This window comes from Rattus norvegicus, chromosome 10 (assembly GCF_036323735.1).
Source record: "Rattus norvegicus strain BN/NHsdMcwi chromosome 10, GRCr8, whole genome shotgun sequence".
Taxonomy (NCBI): domain Eukaryota; kingdom Metazoa; phylum Chordata; class Mammalia; order Rodentia; family Muridae; genus Rattus; species Rattus norvegicus.
Genome location: NC_086028.1, coordinates 93938036 through 93959253, shown reverse-complemented (window position 1 = coordinate 93959253; position 21218 = coordinate 93938036). Strand labels below are relative to the sequence as shown.

The window sequence follows — 21218 nt, the reverse complement described above, 5'->3', positions numbered from 1 at the left end:
CTCATCTAGTAAAACAATAAGGGGGAGATGTGGAGAGCCGCAATAACATTCGCCACCACAAGATGGCGCTGCCTTCCACTGCGCCCCACATGGAAAGCCGGGATAGCTTTTGCCATTACAAGATAGCGCTGGCCTCCGCCGCGCCAGCCGACTTCCTTTCAGGAAGTTAACTGTGTGCACATGTGCAAGAGTGTCTTCGTGCCAGGTCTTTGCCCACTCCGGGGCATGCCTATGAGATCATGGGTAAGCGACCAATCAGGTGTGGATGCACTGCGCTAGGGTGTATATAAGCCGCGCCATGCTGGCGCCGCGCGGCCCCTCTCTTTAAGATACAATAAACGTTTTGCTGCAGAAGGATTCGTGTATCCACGCATGTTCTTGCTGGTGAGACAATAGCGCAGGACACCAGTACACTTGTAAAAGTCTTGTTCTCTCCTGAAGCCTCCAGAGGGCCTTGTTTTGTTGTCAGCATTGTGTATCTCTGACCACCGTTCTCTTCGTCCCCACCCACCATGGATAAAAGAGCTCTACTAAGCACAGGCCTTGTTCATCCTCTTGTCTTCAGCTGACTATTAAAATATCACACACAGGATTCAAATCTTGGCTCAAATATCAATTCCTCCATAAAATCAACAATGAACTCTGCTGACAGAAGCAAAGGTCTCCTCCATTATGTTACAATGTTTCCTACTCTACAGTGCCTTTCGGTTGCTTTACACACTTTCTTTCCCAGAAAGAAAGCGTTACGTTTGAGGAACTTCTCATCTTTATTGAAAAAATATTTTGTAACCATATTTTTAATGATAAATTAACATACTTTGAGAATGATTATAGTCATATATCTCCTTTATGTTGAGCAAATGTGTGTATGCATGCATCAATAAACATTAAAATATTATATATTATATAATATATATTATAATAATTATAATTATAATTAAATATTATATATTAAAATTAAGTTTTTACATCTTATGAAAATAAACAAAGAAGCCAAATTTTAAGAAATTTTAAGTGAGCCAGTGGGGCATGTGAACAAAGAAGCCCTTCTTAAAATGGTACATTTTAAAGTTCCTTTTCCATTACTCCAAACCAACTAGTGCTCGGCTCATTCTCATCTCCCAATCTTGTAGCTTTAAAGAGCTTTATTTTGAGACTGAAGTATCCATCTAAGCCACTTGATCCCAACATAAATTTTACAGTGAAAACCCAGTTAAAATAAATAGGGAAAACGCCCTTCCTGACTAAGCTCTATACGTATGCCTGGAAGACAATTTCCTTGAACACCCAACTAAGAACCCATATTTAGAAGGAGTAATGAGAAATAGGAAGATGAGGGCTGACTTCAGAGTACTATAGTGTACGCCAACCCATGCTGTGGAAGTCACAGCTAAGACAAAGAAGCAGAAGTCGGGTAACTCCACTTTTCAAAGAGCCTTCTCACAAGCTTTACTTTTTTTCCTGAAATTGTATTTAAAATTGGGCCCTATTTGCTCTTAAGTGTTTACTTCAAACAACTGCTCTGAGATCGTACATTCCTACAAAATTAATAAAGCTAATCAATATGCTGACTCATTTAACATGAAAGTCTCCTTGGTTGTAAAGACGCTTTATTTATAGTATAACTGACTGAATAAAGAATTAACTACAAGTGTCATTTGTTCATTCTATTCCACTTCATGTTTACAAACTTTATGCTAAGCAATGTCTCCTTGAAAAATAATTTTCAAATGTTTTATTCAATCAGTTATTCACATAATTCATACAGGAGCTGTGCGCTTAGATAAAATGCTGCTTTTTTATTATTACCTATTTGAAATAAACAAAATTTAGTATTTGATACTGAAAGCAAACATCTCTCACAAGTTTAAACCAGCAAGGCCAGGGGCAGAGGTGCAGCCAACAAGTCTCTGGAGAGCTGATGGCAGGAATGCTGCTTGAGCCCAGAGCTTAGGAGCAGCATGGATAACATAATGAGATACCGCCACACACCTGCAAGGGGGGACTGTGTGTATGTAAAATCAAATACCAAGAAACGTCCCGGCATGTTGATGAACTGCTTAAAGCAGATCAAAAGAAACCAAATATACAAAAAGCAATCAAAAGTTAGTCTGATATATAGAATAACTACAAACTACAGATTTTGAATGAAATTTAGAATGTGCCCTATTTGGAATTTAAATTCTACAGCATTAACAAAACCTCAAGCATGGCACTATCAGCCCTCTCTATAGGCCAGAAATTTTCAAAACGCTATAAGCAAAACCAGAATGACACACTTGTTCGGTCACACTTTATTTCTAAATCCCAAGGCTCATCACCAATCGATTTCTAGTACTGATTAATAAAACAACCATCATTCTCATTAGGAGGCAACTTGTGACCACCCTCCTTCCGGAGGACTTGACTCCCTACTGCTCAGATGAGTCACCATACTGGGAACCAGCTCTCTTTTAATAGTATATCAAGTGCAGCTTTCTCTCAAAAATACAAATTTGAAATATTTCATGGGGCAAGTTGTTATCTGTTATACCAATTTATAACAGAACAATTCACTTGCATGTTATTTCCAGGAATTAGAGATACATAAAATTCTCCCAAACTTAATAATTGTTTTAGAACCTATCACATATTAAAAATGATAGGTATTACATGCATAATTTATTCTAATTTTTGATATTTTGATTTAAAAATTTGTTCATACATAAAACAAATTATATGAAACAATAAAATAACTAGAAACTACTGTTTTATTTTTAGTTCTCTACATGTCTTGGCATTTATTTCCTTTAGTGACTTCCTGTCTCTTCCTCATTTCTTCCAACATCAATACCTGGTTTGTTTGGGTGTTCTGTGTGAACAACTCAGCAGAAGTTAGAATCTATTCAGACACAATCCATCAGAACACTCACCAGCATCTAGGACACTGACACTGAGCCAGCTCCTGCCTGGCGAATTTTTACTGTGGAATTTCTTTGTACAATTATCTATTAAGTTTTGTGATGGTATATTTTATTATAAAGCCAGTTCTTTTATTTATTATATAAATCGTTTTTTTTACTCTATTTAAATATTAGGTTTAACTTGTGAACCCGTAGGAGGGAAGGCCTAGCTAGCATTCGGTGTAAGAGGCATGCAGCGTTCCTTGCACAGGTAAAGTTGAATGTGCTCTCATTTTACCTTTCAGACAGCAGTTTCAGAGCTGGAGAGAATGGTCAGCAGTTAACAACACTGCTGTTCTTCCAGGGGCCCTCAGCTTGATTCCCACAGAGCGTGACAGCTCACAATCATCTCCAAATCCAAGTCTTAGGAGATCTAGTGCCACTAGAACATCTGCCGGCACCAAGCACACACATGATGCACAGACATACATGCAGAAGAAGCACCCGCACACATAAAGTAAAATAAATTTGTTGTTTAAAAAAACAGCAGTTTCTACCCTATTTTCTCTCAAAACTGACAGCTGAGGTGAAAGGTGATCTTCAGTTTGCTCTGTCTCTTGTTTTCAGGGACAGCAGGTTTCCAAATGTCTTGGTCCACATCAGAAACTTTTGTTTCTCAGCTTACAAGAAAGAACCAACTACATAAATCTGCGGGTGATACACCCCAACACGCTATTCAGTGACATGGCTGTCAGAAGAATGTGTTAAAAGCTACAAAACTCTGAATTCTAGAAACAATCTAGACTGGTGGCCATAAGACCCAGGATGACTGAGATAAAAAGACATGAAGGCTCACTTAAGTAGGAGTTTTGGCCTTGATTTTTACATGGATTCTCAGAATGGGAATAGAGCTAATAACTGAATGCCATACATCTCAGTATCATTGAGGACAAATCTCAAATACTCATCACAAAAAGACTATCATGTGCCATGTATCAGCTACAGTAAAGATCAATTAGGCAGACGGATGCAACTAGTAAGGATTTAAGAATAAAGATAACTTACAAGTAAGCAGCTAGAGACAGTGCATGGATTTACTAAAAACCGCCATTGCCTCTATTTCTTGACCATCAGAATCTGAAAGTCAGGAGAGGATGCGGCAACACACCTCTGCCTAGTGGTGGAGTGGAGCTGGGGTGTGCAAGATGGGAGATGCACAATGAAATCTTTAATTATAAACCCAGCCCAGTCTGCACCACGACCTCGTTTTGAGCCCAGATAACTACCCTCTTTATCCTGTGTATCACATCTGCACAGAGTCTGAGAACTATTACACAGACCAACCGTGTTAACTCTAGGCATGTGAGAAATAGCACAGTCCTACCTCTTTCTCGTGCATTCGAGAGAGAAAATGATCATCATGTAGATTGCTAGAGTTCCTCAGGCTGACCTTTGGAGTCATCTGTAGAAACAACAAGAGCTATTTTAAACTTCTCAGGTTAGTTTATGGATTCTTTAAAGAGAAACTCATTTCAAAGGAATGTTGGCTTCAGAGAAGAAGGGGATTGACTCACTTTCTAAGCAGCAAGATTAGAATGACTTATGCTTCCTAATGGGGAATTTATAAACAAAACATTATTTTATAAATTTTAAACTTCATATTTTATTTATAGTTAGCTGTCCCTAGAAAATATCTAGTGGAATCATCACCTACCAGAGAAACTGGAAGAGGCTTCTGTCTCAGGTACCGGGGATTTTCAATCTGAAAAATTACAATAAAGACATTCATTATGGAAATATTTGAATAAAATACATGTTTCTATGTGAAAATTTCTTCTGTATATCTTAATGTTTTGTCTATTTTCTGAAGTGCCACATATACATTTCAGAACCTCCATAAGAAGTCAGTGCCTGCCTAAGTACACCATGCCGCCCTCTCCCAAAACACTCAGTCTCATCTAATCCTCCTCACCACACACCTCACATTGCCCAAAGCTTCAATGATATACAGTGCCAAACTTGTGCCCCTCTGCCTGACTGTTTTAGTCGAAGCCTTCTGAGCACTCATGGATTTGAAAGACCCCCAGAGCGGGGAGACCCTCACTCAAGTCTCGGGATGACGTGACCCCCCAAGAATTCACGTAAAACCATCCTTGCTGTAATTTACACGAGGTTTATTGATAGGAACCAGTGCACTGGGGTCGAGACTCGTATCCCACACAGGGGCAGTGGAGTTCGACCACCAGTAGCTAAGAGAAGGGGAATTTAAAGGAAGAAACCATAACCCAAGGGGGTAGGGAGGGCGTCATTGGAAAATGTCGAGAATACCAGTGAAAAATCACAAGGAGGAGCTTCCTGTTTCTCAAGATTGTTTAACTTTATGGTCTGCTAGTTCCTGGGAGAAGCTTCCTGCTTCTCAAGATTGTTCTCTAAGATTTTAATCTAACTTTATGGTCAGCTAGTTCCTGGGAGAGAGTTGCTGAACCAGCCGATGTAATTACCCATTCTATGGTCCTAGGAGAAGCTTCCTGGAACATACAATTCCAGGGCCTAACCAGTTTTTTTTCTTCTACTCTGAACCTTTGTCTAGTGGGGGACAACCTTAAAACTTCTACCTTTTAGATTCACTGTTTAAATCTCACTTTAGTCACTACACCCTAGATATGCTAGGGACAAGGCACTTTCACTGAAACAAACAGCATCGATGAGGACACAGAATCCCTGTGTGAGGCTCCCTAGTCTATCTTTAAGCTTCCCTATGCCCAGCCTTGGCTACACTCCAGTGGCACCGAACTACTTGTACAGCACTAGCTGCTGTGAGCTGCACTCACTCTCCCACCTTCTTCGAGACTCACTGGCTCAGAGTGAGGCTCCCCAGGAAAATTAACTCCCATCAGGCAGTGCCACTGTTGATGCTCATCTCTTGTTCATGGCCCCAAATCCATTTTCTCAAAAAAAAAAAAAAGTGGGTCCTAAAACAAAAACTTTTGTTCCCAAGTCTATTCCTAAACCCACTCCAGTGCCCTGTGATCTTCTCAAAGCAAGGAGAGAGAGAGAAGGCAATGCATTTGGTCCCACCTCTCCCCAGCTCTAACATATCCTGGGTTCACATAAACAGTCCTGGCATAACACCCAAATTGTTGAGCAGTGTGCTCCTACACACACCTCTGGGCAGGTGGAGTTCAAGGATATTGTCTCCTCAGCTTTGGATCTCTCTCTCCTAGCACATATTTATGCCTTTCAATGAAGTATTGCTTGAAATGCTTAATGGTAAATTCTTTAAGATTTCTATACCAACCGTTTCATTTACAAATAAAATAAGAATTAAAAATCATTGTCAAAAAAGTCTAATTTCTTCACATCATATACTCACAATTTACTACACCAATAATCACAAATTGAACAAGAACATCATGACTGACCAAAGAAAGTGTTTTTACCCTGAAATATTCAATTACAATTGAGTGACAAGCTTTTTCACATATAACTTATTAAATTAAATCTTCAAAAATCTTAGCTTGTTTTCAAAAGGCTGAATTTTATATAATTGTAAAGGTATCTAACTTCAATTTGATATAAGAAGGAAAGATGAAAATAATCAATTAAAGAAATAGAGGTAATAAATTTAAAATTACAAAGAGTCTAGTATAACAAGAGACAGGCTCTGAGAAATACATGCATTTTAGTACCTAGAACAGGAAAATGGGCAGTGATTTTCTTCACCTAGAGACTAGATGCTGTAAAGTACTGACAACCAGTCTGAATTGAAATTTGTTTCCCATCCTCCACACAGACCAACAATGGAAGCAAAGAAAAGTGCCTACATCACAATGAGGAAAAAGAGAATGCTAACTCCAAGATCTACATGAAAGTAGCCAAGGAAGATCCTAAACCTCAACAGAATTAGCAAAAAAGTAGAGACCCCAGGGCTTGGGTCTTCTGTGTAGAAGCCTGCCAGGGGAGTCTCAGCAGGAACTTCCTGTCACCAGGGCAGTGACTGAAGCACTGCTCAGAGAAGGTGCGGACTGCACTTGCCCAGTGAACTTGTAGGAAGCAGAGGGCTCACTCACTACCCATTCTCTGAAAGTCCACGTGTGAAAACAGAGTTGGCACTCAAAGTGAGTCCTTCAAAGGCATACACAAACCAACACATACACTCAACTCTAACTCATGAAGCAGAATTAAGTAAGGGGAAACAAGAAAAAAATAATTCTCAAAGATGCTCAAGCTCTAATTAAGTTTAGATTTAAAACCAAAAGCCAAGGAAACCAGCTGTGACTTATTTTTTCCCAACTCTACATTTCCAAGAGGACACAAAATATTCGTTTACTTAATTACAATGCAGCATTTCAACTCTACAGAAGTAAGTTTTATTCTACCCCTTCATCTTTAAAAGTATTAAATAAAGAAGATAAATCCTTCTGTTATTATGAATTATTTTTGCAAACTAGAGAATAAAGAAAAATGTCTATTCTAATTCATAAAAGCAACAAACAACTGTGAAAACTGGTAACAATATTCTGTTGTTCTTCATTTGTAATACACTGAGTTTGGGAAATATTCAAAGAAAAGCATGTTCTTGAGTCTATTTAGGGAAAATAAGCAATCTATTTTCTGATTTTGTAACAACAGCCAGATGTGCTTTGAAGTTGACGATTCCCACTTTGTAATCCGCAGGCAGCATGGACTTGGATGGAGCAATCTGTAAACAGTCTTAAGGCCGACTTCTTTCATGCTCTTTCAGAAAACCTCTTGTTCTCTCAAAATACATCAAGAATGAATGCCACAAAAAGAATGTCTAGCATGGAAGCAACAGCATACTCATGTGAAAACACTGATGTAGATGAAAGGCTATGAAAGGCAAGCCCCAAATAACTGGATTCCAACAGTATGTGAGCATCAGGCGTCTGCACATTTGTTCAAAAGCAAACAGAATAGCAATAATAAAATATATGATAATTTAACTAGGCAGTGATACAGATATCTCAATGTTCTCTACTGAAAACTGGCTTTTAATGTTTTATTTTGTTTAGCAGGCACACTGAATTACAAATTGTTTTTGTTGGCTTAGATCTTCAAATTATTCAGGTTTTGGCTAAATTGTCCTAAGTTGATGCCTTCCGATAGACGAATAGTTTGAGTTTGTTTCCAGAAAGGTTAAAAAGCACTTTACCAGATATATGAACTTTAGAAGGAAATACATCATCAAACAATATTTACTAATAATGCCACTAAAATATTTTTTAATTACAATATAGGAAAACTCTCTACAGGAATGAAGGGAGCAGCTGTGGATTCGGCTTTCGACATCAAGTCAGCTGTGCTTCAAGGTTCGCTCTTATTAATATTTTAGGACTCAATGTTTGGGGCAAAGATGGGTCAGTGGTAAAGTAACCTGCAGCGAAATTTGGCACCCTGAGTTCAGGCCCTGGGACCCACATGGCAGGAGAACCAACTCCCATAAGTTGTCCTCTGACCTTCATAAACATGCACATGCACAGATATGCACACGAGCGCACACACAAATAGAGTAATTTTTAAGAACAATATTTCTCTACAGAAATAATACTGCATGTGAAGATTCAATTATTAGTTTACCGAAAATATTTCAACAATCACTTAACAGGCTCAAATAACATACATATACAAACACACCATCCAGTGACAAGGAGAAGGGAAAAAAATCAAATGAACAGAACACAAGCAGGAACTGTTGTTGTCTGCTGCCTGTGAGACAACTTAGACCTCAGCACAACGAGGAAAACATGCTCCATCTGTTGGTTCCTATGTGCTGAGAGTTTCCCGTTGTTTTAGCCTGTTTAGGCTTGCTGTTGCTGTTGCTTTGACTTTTTTCCTTAGGGTTAGATAAGGGCTCACTGGTGGATCTTTGATTCTCAGTACCACTTAGGACACACTGTAGAACTTTCATCCGTGTTCACCATTCCTCTTTAATGTTTACCTTTGGCTTTAGTTACCACTTTTACAAGGCTATTTTATGTTGATATTTATTGTATTTTTACTTTTATTCTCAGGTAAAAACATAAAAGGAAACTATTCTTTTGGTGGCAATTTCTCGTTTTGTTAAAATAGTCATTTACTGACAATATATTTACTTCCAATCAGATCAACTTTATAAATACTCCATAACCAAAAGTTGTATGACCATACTTCACACTTTCAGAAATTGTCATCTCCTTTTTAAAACAAAGCATCAACTATTATAATTTTTCTAACCTCAAAACTAGTTTTCTTTTCCTGTTCTTTTTTTGTTCAATTTTATTTTTCTTGGATTTTTTTTGTATTTACATTTCAAATGTTATCAGCTTTACCCCTCTCCCTTATTTTCTACCCTCCCCCTTCTATGAGGATGCTCCCATTCCCACCCACCCACTCCCACCTGGCATTCCCCTACATTGGAGAAACAAGCCTTCACAGGACCAAGGGCTTTTGCTCCTATTGATGCTGGACAATGCCATCCTCTGCTACATGTGTGGCTGGAGTCATAGATCCTTCCATAGGTACTCATTGGTTGGTGGTTTAGTCCCTGGGAGCTCTGTGGGGTCTGGTTGGTTGGTATTGTTGTTCTTCCTATGGGGTTGCAAACCCCTTCAGCTTCTTCACTCTTTTCTCTAACTCCTCCATTGGGGTCCCCTTGTTCAGTCCAGTGGTTAGCTGCAAGCATCTTCATCTGTATTAGTAGGGCTCTGGCAGAGCCTCTCAGGGGACACCCACATCTGGCTCCTCTCAGCAGGCACTTCCTATTATCAAGCAATAGCCACCGGTTAAGGCAGTCTCTGGATGACCCTTTCTTCAGTCCCTGGTCCACTTTGTCCCTATATTTCCTCCCATGAGTATGTTGTTTTCCCACTAAAAAGGAATGAAGCGATCTTCCTGGTTGCTGCCGCCGAAGAGAGCCCGTGGGCAGCACCCCGCGAGCGAACTTGAGCCTCGGGACCACAGGTAAGACCAACTTGTCTGCTGCAAGAAAGCTGCCTGGTGAGCTCGGGACACACGGAGGCAGAATTCCTCTAGGACCGGGCACGTCCTGTGTTTACCGGAAGTCCCACACCCGCGGATCCCGGCCTGCAGCAGCTCTCTGCTCCCAGACCCCGTGAGAGAGAGACCCAACCGCCTGGTCAGGTGGCCACTCCTGAGGCTGCAGAGCAGAAGAGACCACCAACACTGCCCACCCCTGCCCACATCCCTGGCCCAAGAGGAAACTGTATAAGACCTCTGGGCTCCCGTGGGGGAGGGCCCAGGAGCGGCTGGACCCTGCCTGAGACACCGCTGGAACCTGAAGGAAACAGGCCGGATAAACAGTTCTCTGCACCCAAATCCCGTGGGAGGGAGAGCTAAACCTTCAGAGAGGCAGACAAGCCTGGGAAACCAGTAGAGACTGCTCTCTGCACACACATCTCGGACGCCAGAGGAAAACACCAAAGGCCAACTGGAACCCTGGTGCACTGAAGCTCCAGGAAGGGGCGGCGCAAATCTTCCTGGTTGCTGCCACCACAGAGAGCCAAAGGGCAGCATCCCGCGAGCGAAGTTGAGCCTCAGGACCACAGGTAAGACCAACTTTTCTGCTGCAAGAAAGCTGCCTGGTGAATTCAAGACACAGGCCCACAGCTGAAGACCTGTAGAGAGGAAAAACTACACGCCCGAAAGCAGAACACTCTGTCCCCATAACTGACTGAAAGAGAGGAAAACAGGTCTACAGCACTCCTGACACACAGGCTTATAGGACAGTCTAGCCACTGTCAGAAATAGCAGAACAAAGTAACACTACAGATAATCTGATGGCGAGAGGCAAGCGAACGAACCCAAGCAACAGAAACCAAGACTACATGGCATCATCGGAGCCCAATTCTCCCACGAAAACAAACATGGAATATCCAAACACACCAGAAAAGCAAGATCTAGTTTCAAAATCATATTTGATCATGATGCTGGAGGACTTCAAGAAAGGCGTGAAGAACTCCCTTAGAGAACAAGTAGAAGCCTATAGAAAGGAATCGCAAAAATCCCTGAAAGAATTCCAGGAAATCATAAATAAACAAGTAGAAGCCCATAGAGAGGAGTCACAAAAATCCCTGAAAGAATTCCAGGAAAACTGGTTGCTGCCGCCGCAGAGAGCCCGTGGGCAGCACCCCGCGAGCAAACTTGAGCCTCGGGACCACAGGTAAGACCAACTTGTCTGCTGCAAGAAAGCTGCCTGATGAAATCGGGACACACAGAGGCAGAATTCCTCTAGGACTGGGCACGTCCTGTGTTTACCGGAAGTCCAACACCAGCGGATCCCGGCCCGCAGCAACTCTCTGCTCCCAGACCCCGTGGGAAAGAGACCTCACCGCCTGGTCAGGTGGGCACTCCTGAGGCTGCAGAGCAGAAGAGACCACCAACACTGCCCACCCCTGCCCACATCCCTGGCCCAAGAGGAAACTGTATAAGGCCTCTGGGCTCCCGTGGGGGAGGGCCCAAGAGCGGCAGGACACCTGCCTGAGACACCGCCGGAACCTGAAGGAAACAGGCCGGATAAACAGTTCTCTGCACCCAAATCCCGTGGGAGGGAGAGCTAAACCTTCAGAGAGGCAGACAAGCCTGGGAAACCAGTAGAGACTGCTCTCTGCACACACATCTCGGACGCCAGAGGAAAACACCAAAGGCCATCAGGAACCCTGGTGCACTGAAGCTCCTGGAAGGGGCGGCGCATATCTTCCTGGTTGCTGCCGCTGCAGAGACCCCATGGGCAGCACCCCACGAGCGAACTTGAGCCTCGGGACCACAGGTAAGGCCAACTTTTCTGCTGCAAGAAAGCTGCCTGGTGAACTCAAGACACAGGCCCACAGGAACAGCTGAAGACCTGTAGAGAGGAAAAACTACACGCCCGAAAGCAGAACACTCTGTCCCCATAACTGACTGAAAAAGAGGAAAACAGGTCTACAGCACTCCTGACACACAGGCTTATAGGACAGTCTAGCCACTGTCAGAAATAGCAGAACAAAGTAACACTACAGATAATCTGATGGCGAGAGGCAAGCGCAGGAACCCAAGCAACAGAAACCAAGACTACATGGCATCATCGGAGACCAATTCTCCCACGAAAACAAACATGGAATATCCAAACACACCAGAAAAGCAAGATCTAGTTTCAAAATCATATTTGATGATGATGCTGGAGGACTTCAAGAAAGATGTGAAGAACTCCCTTAGGGAAACACAGGAAAACATTAATAAACAAGTAGAAGCCTACAGAGAGGAATCGCAAAAATCCCTGAAAGAATCGCAAAAATCCCTGAAAGAATTCCAGGAAAACACAATCAAACAGTTGAAGGAATTAAAAATGGAAATAGAAGCAATCAAGAAAGAACACATGGAAACAACCCTGGATATAGAAAACCAAAAGAAGAGACAAGGAGCTGTAGATACAAGCTTCACCAACAGAATACAAGAGATGGAAGACAGAATCTCAGGAGCAGAAGATTCCATAGAAATCATTGACTCAACTGTCAAAGATAATGTAAAGTGGAAAAAGCTACTGGTCCAAAACATACAGGAAATCCAGGACTCAATGAGAAGATCAAACCTAAGGATAATAGGTATAGAAGAGAGTGAAGATTCCCAGCTCAAAGGACCAGTAAATATCTTCAACAAAATCATAGAAGAAAACTTCCCTAACCTAAAAAAAGAGATACCCATAGGCATACAAGAAGCCTACAGAACTCCAAATAGATTGGACCAGAAAAGAAACACCTCCCGTCACATAATTGTCAAAACACCAAATGCACAAAATAAAGAAAGAATATTAAAAGCAGTAAGGGAAAAAGGTCAAGTAACATATAAAGGCAGACCTATCAGAATCACACCAGACTTCTCGCCAGAAACTATGAAGGCCAGAAGATCCTGGACTGATGTCATACAGACCCTAAGAGAACACAAACGCCAGCCCAGGTTACTGCATCCTGCAAAACTCTCAATTAACATAGATGGAGAAACCAAGATATTCCATGACAAAACCAAATTTACACAATATCTTTCTACAAATCCAGCACTACAAAGGATAATAAATGGTAAAGCCCAACATAAGGAGGCAAGCTATACCCTAGAAGAAGCAAGAAACTAATCGTCTTGGCAACAAAACAAAGAGAATGAAAGCACACAAACATAACCTCACATCCAAATATGAATATAACAGGAAGCAATAATCACTATTCCTTAATATCTCTCAACATCAATGGCCTCAACTCCCCAATAAAAAGAAATAGATTAACAAACTGGATACGCAACGAGGACCCTGCATTCTGCTGCCTACAGGAAACACACCTCAGAGACAAAGGCAGACACTACCTCAGAATGAAAGGCTGGAAAACAACTTTCCAAGCAAATGGTCAGAAGAAGCAAGCTGGAGTAGCCATTCTAATATGAAATAAAATCAATTTTCAACTAAAAGTCATCAAAAAAGATAAGGAAGGACACTTCATATTCATCAAAGGAAAAATCCACCAAGATGAACTCTCAATCCTAAATATCTATGCCCCAAATACAAGGGCACCTACATACGTAAAAGAAACCTTACTAAAGCTCAAAACACACATTGCACCTCACACAGTAGTAGTGGGAGATTTCAACACCCCACTCTCATCAATGGACAGATCATGGAAACAGAAATTAAACAGAGATGTAGACAGACTAAGAGAAGTCATGAGCCAAATGGACTTAACGGATATTTATAGAACATTCTATCCTAAAGCAAAAGGATGTACCTTCTTATCTGCTCCTCATGGTACTTTCTCCAAAATTGACCACATAATTGGTCAAAAAACGGGCCTCAACAGGTACAGAAAGATGGAAATAATCCCATGCGTGCTATCGGACCACCACGGCCTAAAACTGGTCTTCAATAACAATCAAGGAAGAATGCCCACATATACGTGGAAATTGAACAATGCTCTACTCAATGATAACCTGGTCAAGGAAGAAATAAAGAAAGAAATTAAAAACTTTTTAGAATTTAATGAAAATGAAGGTACAACATACCCAAACTTATGGGACACAATGAAAGCTGTGCTAAGAGGAAAACTCATAGCGCTGAGTGCCTGCAGAAAGAAACAGGAAAGAACATATGTCAGCAGCTTGACAGCACACCTAAAAGCTCTAGAACAAAAAGAAGCAAATAGACCCAGGAGGAGTAGAAGGCAGGAAATAATCAAACTCAGAGCGGAAATCAACCAAGTAGAAACAAAAAGGACCATAGAAAGAATCAACAGAACCAAAATTTGGTGCTTTGAGAAAATCAACAAGATAGATAAACCCTTAGCCAGACTAACGAGAGGGCACAGAGAGTGCGTCCAAATTAACAAAATCAGAAATGAAAAGGGAGACATAACTACAGATTCAGAGGAAATTCAAAAAATCTTCAGATCTTACTATAAAAACCTATATTCAACAAAACTTGAAAATCTTCAGGAAATGGACAATTTCCTAGACAGATACCAGGTACCGAAGTTAAATCAGGAACAGATAAACCAGTTAAACAACCCCATAACTCCTAAGGAAATGGAAGCAGTCATTAAAGGTCTCCCAACCAAAAAGAGCCCAGGTCCAGACGGGTTTAGTGCAGAATTCTATCAAACCTTCATAGAAGACCTCATACCAATATTATCCAAACTATTCCACAAAATTGAAACAGGTGGATCACTACCGAATACTTTTTACGAAGCCACAATTACTCTTATACCTAAACCACACAAAGACACAACAAAGAAAGAGAACTTCAGACCAATTTCCCTTATGAATATCGACGCAAAAATACTCAATAAAATTCTGGCAAACCGAATCCAAGAGCATATCAAAACAATCATCCACCATGACCAAGTAGGCTTCTTCCCAGGCATGCAGGGATGGTTTAATATACGGAAAACCTGGGCTGGAGAGATGGCTCAGCGGTTAAGAGCACCCGACTGCTCTTCCAGAGGTCATGAGTTCAATTCCTGCAACCACATGGTGGCTCACAACCATCTGTAAAGAGTTCTGATGCCCTCTTCTGGTGTATCTGAAGACAGCTACAGTGTACTTATATATAATAAATAAATAAATCTTTAAAAAAAATATACGGAAAACCATCAACTTGATCCATTATATAAACAAACTGAAAGAACAAAACCACATGATCATTTCATTAGACGCTGAGAAAGCATTTGACAAAATTCAACACCACTTCATGATAAAAGTCCTGGAAAGAATAGGAATTCAAGGCCCATACCTGAACATAGTAAAAGCCATATACAGCAAACCAGTAGCTAACATTAAACTAAATGGAGAGAAACTTGAAGCAATCCCACTAAAATCAGGGACTAGACAAGGCTTCCCACTCTCTCCCTACTTATTCCATATAGTTCTTGAAGTTCTAGCCAGAGCAATCAGACAACAAAAGGAGATCAAGGGGATACAGATCGGAAAAGAAGAGGTCAAAATATCACTATTTGCAGATGATATGATAGTATATTTAAGTGATTCCAAAAGTTCCACCAGAGAACTACTAAAGCTGATAAACAAATTCAGCAAAGTGGCTGGGTATAAAATTAACTCAAATAAATCAGTTGCCTTCCTCTATACAAAAGAGAAACAAGCCGAGAAAGAAATTAGGGAAACGACACCCTTCATAATAGACCCAAATAATATAAAGTACCTCGGTGTGACTTTAACCAAGCAAGTAAAAGATCTGTACAATAAGAACTTCAAGACACTGAGGAAAGAAATTGAAGAAGACCTCAGAAGATGGAAAGATCTCCCATGCTCATGGATTGGCAGGATTAATATAGTAAAAATGGCCATTTTACCAAAAGCAATCTACAGATTCAATGCAATCCCCATCAAAATACCAATCCAATTCTTCAAAGAGTTAGACAGAACAATTTGCAAATTCATCTGGAATAACAAAAAACCCAGGATAGCTAAAGCTATCCTCAACAACAAAAGGACTTCAGGGGGAATCACTATCCCTGAACTCAAGCAGTATTACAGAGCAATAGTGATAAAAACTGCATGGTATTGGTACAGAGACACACAGATAGACCAATGGAATAGAATTGAAGACCCAGAAATGAACCCACACACCTATGGTCACTTGATTTTTGACAAAGGAGCCAAAACCATCCAATGGAAAAAAGATAACATTTTCAGCAGATGGTGCTGGTTCAACTGGAGGTCAACATGTAGAAGAATGCAGATCGATCCTTGCTTATCACCCTGCACAAAGCTTGAGTCCAAGTGGATCAAGGACCTCCCCATCAAACCAGACACACTCAAACTAATAGAAGAAAAACTAGGGAAGCATCTGGAACACATGGGCACTGGAAAAAATTTCCTGAACAAAACACCAATGGCTTACGCTCTAAGATCAAGAATCGACAAATGGGATCTCATAAAACTGCAAAGCTTCTGTAAGGCAAAGGACACTGTGGTTAGGACAAAACGGCAACCAACAGATTGGGAAAAGATCTTTACCAATCCTACAACAGATAGAGGCCTTATATCCAAAATATACAAAGAACTCAAGAAGTTAGACCGCAGGGAAACAAATAACCCTATTAAAAAATGGGGTTCAGAGCTAAACAAAGAATTCACACCTGAGGAATGCCGAATGGCTGAGAAACACCTAAAGAAATGTTCAACATCTTTAGTCATAAGGGAAATGCAAATCAAAACAACCCTGAGATTTCACCTCACACCGGTGAGAATGGCTAAGATCAAAAACTCAGGGGACAACAGATGCTGGCGAGGATGTGGAGAAAGAGGAACACTCCTCCATTGTTGGTGGGATTGCAGACTGGTAAAACCATTCTGGAAATCAGTCTGGAGGTTCTTCAGAAAATTGGACATTGAACTGCCTGAAGATCCAGCTATACCTCTCTTGGGCATATACCCAAAAGACGCCTCAACATATAAAAGAGACACGTGCTCCACTATGTTCATCGCAGCCTTACTTATAATAGCCAGAAACTGGAAAGAACCCAGATGCCCTTCAACAGAGGAATGGATACAGAAAATGTGGTACATCTACACAATGGAATATTACTCAGCTATCAAAAACAACGAGTTTATGAAATTCGTAGGCAAATGGTCGGAACTGGAAAATATCATCCTGAGTGAGCTAACCCAATCACAGAAAGACATACATGGTATGCACTCATTGATAAGTGGCTATTAGCCCAAATGCTTGAATTACCCTAGATCCCTAGAACAAACGAATCTCAAGACGGATGATCAAAATGTGAATGCTTCACTCCTTCTTTAAATGAGGAAAAAGAATACCCTTGGCAGGGAAGGGAGAGGAAAAGATTAAAACAGAGACTGAAGGAACACCCATTCAGAGCCTGCCCCACATGTGGCCCATACATATACAGCCACCCAATTAGACAAGATGGATGAAGCAAAGGGGTGCAGACTGACAGGAGCTGGATGTAGATCGCTCCTGAGAGACATAGCCAGAATACAGCAAATACAGAGGCGAATGCCAGCAGTAAACCACTGAACTGAGAATAGGACCCCCGTTGAAGGAATCAGAGAAAGAACTGGAAGAGCTTGAAGGGGCTCGAGACCCCATATGTACAACAATGCCAAGCAACCAGAGCTTCCAGGGACTAAGCCACTACCTAAAGACAATACATGGACTGACCCTGGACTCTGACCTCATAGGTAGCAATGAATATCTTAGTAAGAGCACCAGTGGAAGGGGAAGCCCTGGGTCCTGCTAAGACTGAACCCCCCAGTGAACTAGACTGTGGGGTGGAGGGTGGCAATGGGGGGAGGGTTGGGAGGGGAACACCCATAAGGAAGGGGAGGGGGGAGGGGAATGTTTGCCCGGAAACCGGGAAAGGGAATAACACTCGAAATGTATATAAGAAATACTCAAGTGAATAAAAAAAAAAAAAAAGGAATGAACCATCTACATTTTGGTCTTCTTTCTTCTTGAGCTGTAGAACTAGAGTTTCATAAAGGTTACTCATTGTCAGAGCCCGATTGCGCAGAACTACAGTTTCATACAGATTGCTGCTTGTCAGAGTCCGGATGTGCAGGGCCGGACATGCCTGAGGGAGAGCCAGAGATAGGACTTGCCAAACCAGCTATCAGCCCCAAGGACACTGACCATCCGTAGCCACCCCCTCCCCTTCCTTCACCCCCCTGAATGAGATGAGCCACCCTACCTGCCTGCCGAGCTGCTAGATAACACATACTCCTTGCTGATGTAATTTCGCGCCGAAAGTAACTATGCACCATTTGAATTGACCAATCATGTGTAACCGTGTGAATGCCCCTTACCTCCCCTATATAAACCCCCGAGTTTGGAAGATCGGGGTCGATTCCTCTGTCTCCTGTGTGAGATACGTGTCGATCCGGGATCCCGCTAAGACCCGATATCTCGTTAAAAAAAGCTACCTCTTGCTGTTACATCAAGAATGGCTACTCGTGATTCCTGGGGGCACCCCACCCCGCGATCGGAGCGAGAGACGCGGCTCCCCGTTTAGCGGTACGCTCTTTCATTTGGGGGCTCGTCCAGGATCGGAGCGTGACCCCCCGGAACCCTGAATGCCACTTGGAGGTACGTAAGTGTGAGTGCTGGAAAGCAGCCGCTGTGTGTGTGTGTGTGTGTGTGTGTGTGTGTGTGTGTGTGTGTGTGTGTGTGAATTAAGTCCTATAGTCTGTGTTTTTTGGTACCGGTTTAGTGTCTTGGTGCACTGTCTGGGCAGAAGAAGGATTCCTGCCCTGTGCACGGGTGGAAGAAGGTTCCCCACCCCGAAATGGCGCCTGTGAGTAGATGAAGGATTCCTACTCCGAATAGTCTTTTTCTTTCTTTTTTCCTTTTTAGAAAGCGCACCGGGGGACGCCCCAATCGTGCAGGCTCTGGGACGCGTGAGAGACGTTCCGCAAGCCAGCCTTTCTCGGGTCCTGGCTCTGGGACGCGTGAGAGACGTTCCACGAGCCGAATTTTGTCGGGAGGACCCGCCAACGGACAGTCAAAAAGATCTGACTGTGACTTGACTTCGGAGGTCGAGTTCGGCTGCCTATTTGAGTATAGGCACGAACAAGTGTGCTTAGATGTGTTAGTGTCTGTTGTTTGTATTCTGTTTCTGTATTTGGTATCCCAGAAGCAGCTAAGGTTAAGCTACAGTTTGGGCCAGGTACTGAAGGTACCAGGCATCTGTGGAAATTGGTTATAGGATGCTTTGTCTTGGTCTTGTTTGTCTGGATTGTTTTCTGTGGTATTGTAAAACAGTGTTTTATCTGTGCTTGTGCTTGCAGCCAGCGGTGATGAGTTGAGGAAGATTTAAATTTTGCTTGGGAACAAGGAATCTTTTTTTTTTAACGTGAGTATTTCTTATATACACTTCGAGTGTTATTCCCTTTCCCGGTATCCGGGCAAACATCCCCCTCCCCCCTCCCCTTCCTTATGGGTGTTCCCCTCCCAACCCTCCCCCCATTGCCGCCCTCCCCCCAACAGTCTAGTTCACTGGGGGTTCAGTCTTAGCAGGACCCAGGGCTTCCCCTTCCACTGGTGCTCTTACTAGGATATTCATTGCTACCTATGAGGTCAGAGTCCAGGGTCAGTCCATGTATAGTCTTTAGGTAGTGGCTTAGTCCCTGGAAGCTCTGATTGCTTAGCATTGTTGTACATATGGGGTCTCGAGCCCCTTCAAGCTCTTCCAGTTCTTTCTCTGATTCCTTCAATGGGGGTCCTATTCTCAGTTCAGTGGTTTACTGCTGGCATTCGCCTCTGTATTTGCTGTATTCTGGCTGTGTCTCTCAGGAGCGATCTACATCCGGCTCCTGTCGGTCTGCACCCCTTTGCTTCATCCATCTTGTCTAATTGGGTGGCTGTATATGTATGGGCCACATGTGGGGCAGGCTCTGAATGGGTGGGAACAAGGAATCTTAAAGGCAGAGTTTCAGCCGGTATGGCAATTAGTGCGTAGCTGCCTAAAAGATCAGAAATGCTGTCAACAGGCTATAAAAAAAAAAAAAAAAGGGACAGGCTGTGTTAGAAATGCAACAGGAAGAACGCCTGAAGGTAGGGAGTGCCAGGTCTGCCACCAGGCTCCAAGGGTGGGTCTCTGAGGGGCTGGAAAATGCCCCACCAATCTGGCTAAGAAAAGGAAAAGATATGAAGAGAAAGTTACAGAAATTTGAAGGGTTAAGCTAAGTCACTGAGAGAATTATTGTAAGTTGCAGAGAAAATAAGTTGATGCGTGGTTCAGGGTCTGTGAAGAAAAGTGGACAGCACCTAATAGCTGTAGAAGAAGATGCAGAGAGACTGAAAAAAAAGAAAGAAATAAAGAGGTAAAAAGAGCAGGAAGCTAGGGAAGAAAAGAGACAAAAAGAAGAGGAAATTAGAGAGCTAAAGAGAGATAAAAGACGAGAGAGGAACATATACTGGCCACAGTAGTTAGGGAACCTAGGAAGATAGTACCTGGCAACAGAAGAGAATTCCTGGCTAAAGATCAGTGTGCCTAATATGAAGAAAAAGGACACTGGGTCAGGGACTGCCCAAGAAAGGACAAGAGGGGCCACTGGAGAGCTTCTTGGTCCTAGAGTGCTGGCTATGTACAGAGATAGAAGGGAAGTGTGGATACAGGGACCCAATGCTCTGTGCTCCTATGCCCCCCAGTGGGCCAATATCCAAAGACCTTGAGTGCAAGGGGCTACTGGCAACGAACAATACTTATGGACTGCCCGAAGAACAGTGGACCTTGGCGTGGGCCGGGTAACCCACCCACTAGTTCATGGTCATCTCTGACTGCCCCTATCCCTTGCTCATGAGAAAATTGCTCTCCAAAATGGCTTGCGTGGGCTGAAATGGCTGGGTGAGGCCATGTGTATGCATATCTACAGACTGTGTATGTGGAGCTTAAGACCTGTCTCAGTGCACCAGTACCTGATGCTGGGAGATGTGTGACTTAGTCCTGTTCTGCCTGGAACATATCATTCCTGCCAGCCGGGCACTAACAATTATCACCCAATCCAGGACTTAAACTGTGATAGAGTGGCTGATGTTTTGCCTTTGAATAGAGTGTCCCAAAAGATGGGACCACTGGTCAGCTGCCATGGACTAGATTCTCCACCGGCTGGGGACAATCTGGTCACCTTGCTGCCCAATCCGGACCTGGAGCCACCACAGCACGAGTGTCAAGCACTGGCAGAAGCCCATGGGTAAGGAAAGACCTCTGCGACTGGTTGATTGACCCCTGCTGAAGGCAGAGGCTACCTTGTCTACAGACAGGAACAGTTCTCTTCATGAAGGTCAGAGATAAGTGGGTGCTGCCATGGTGGACAACACAATGT

The 21218-nt window shown here is 42.5% G+C and overlaps 1 protein-coding gene across 11 annotated transcripts in view; it reads right to left on the bottom strand.

The window, feature by feature from the left end:
* The window catches only part of Cep112 (centrosomal protein 112), a 467050-nt gene that overhangs the window by 373426 nt on the left and 72406 nt on the right, over positions 1 to 21218 (bottom strand). For all 11 annotated transcript variants that reach the window (XR_005489758.2, XM_039085653.2, XM_063268762.1 and 8 more), the window contains 2 exons: positions 4597 to 4644; positions 4267 to 4344 (listed from right to left, as the gene is read on the bottom strand). Coding sequence is in view for 10 of the 11 variants with exons in the window: in XM_039085653.2 (XP_038941581.1) it covers positions 4267 to 4344; positions 4597 to 4644 (126 nt within the window). In the remaining variant the exon portion in view is untranslated. The remainder of the gene's footprint in view (positions 1 to 4266; positions 4345 to 4596; positions 4645 to 21218) is intronic.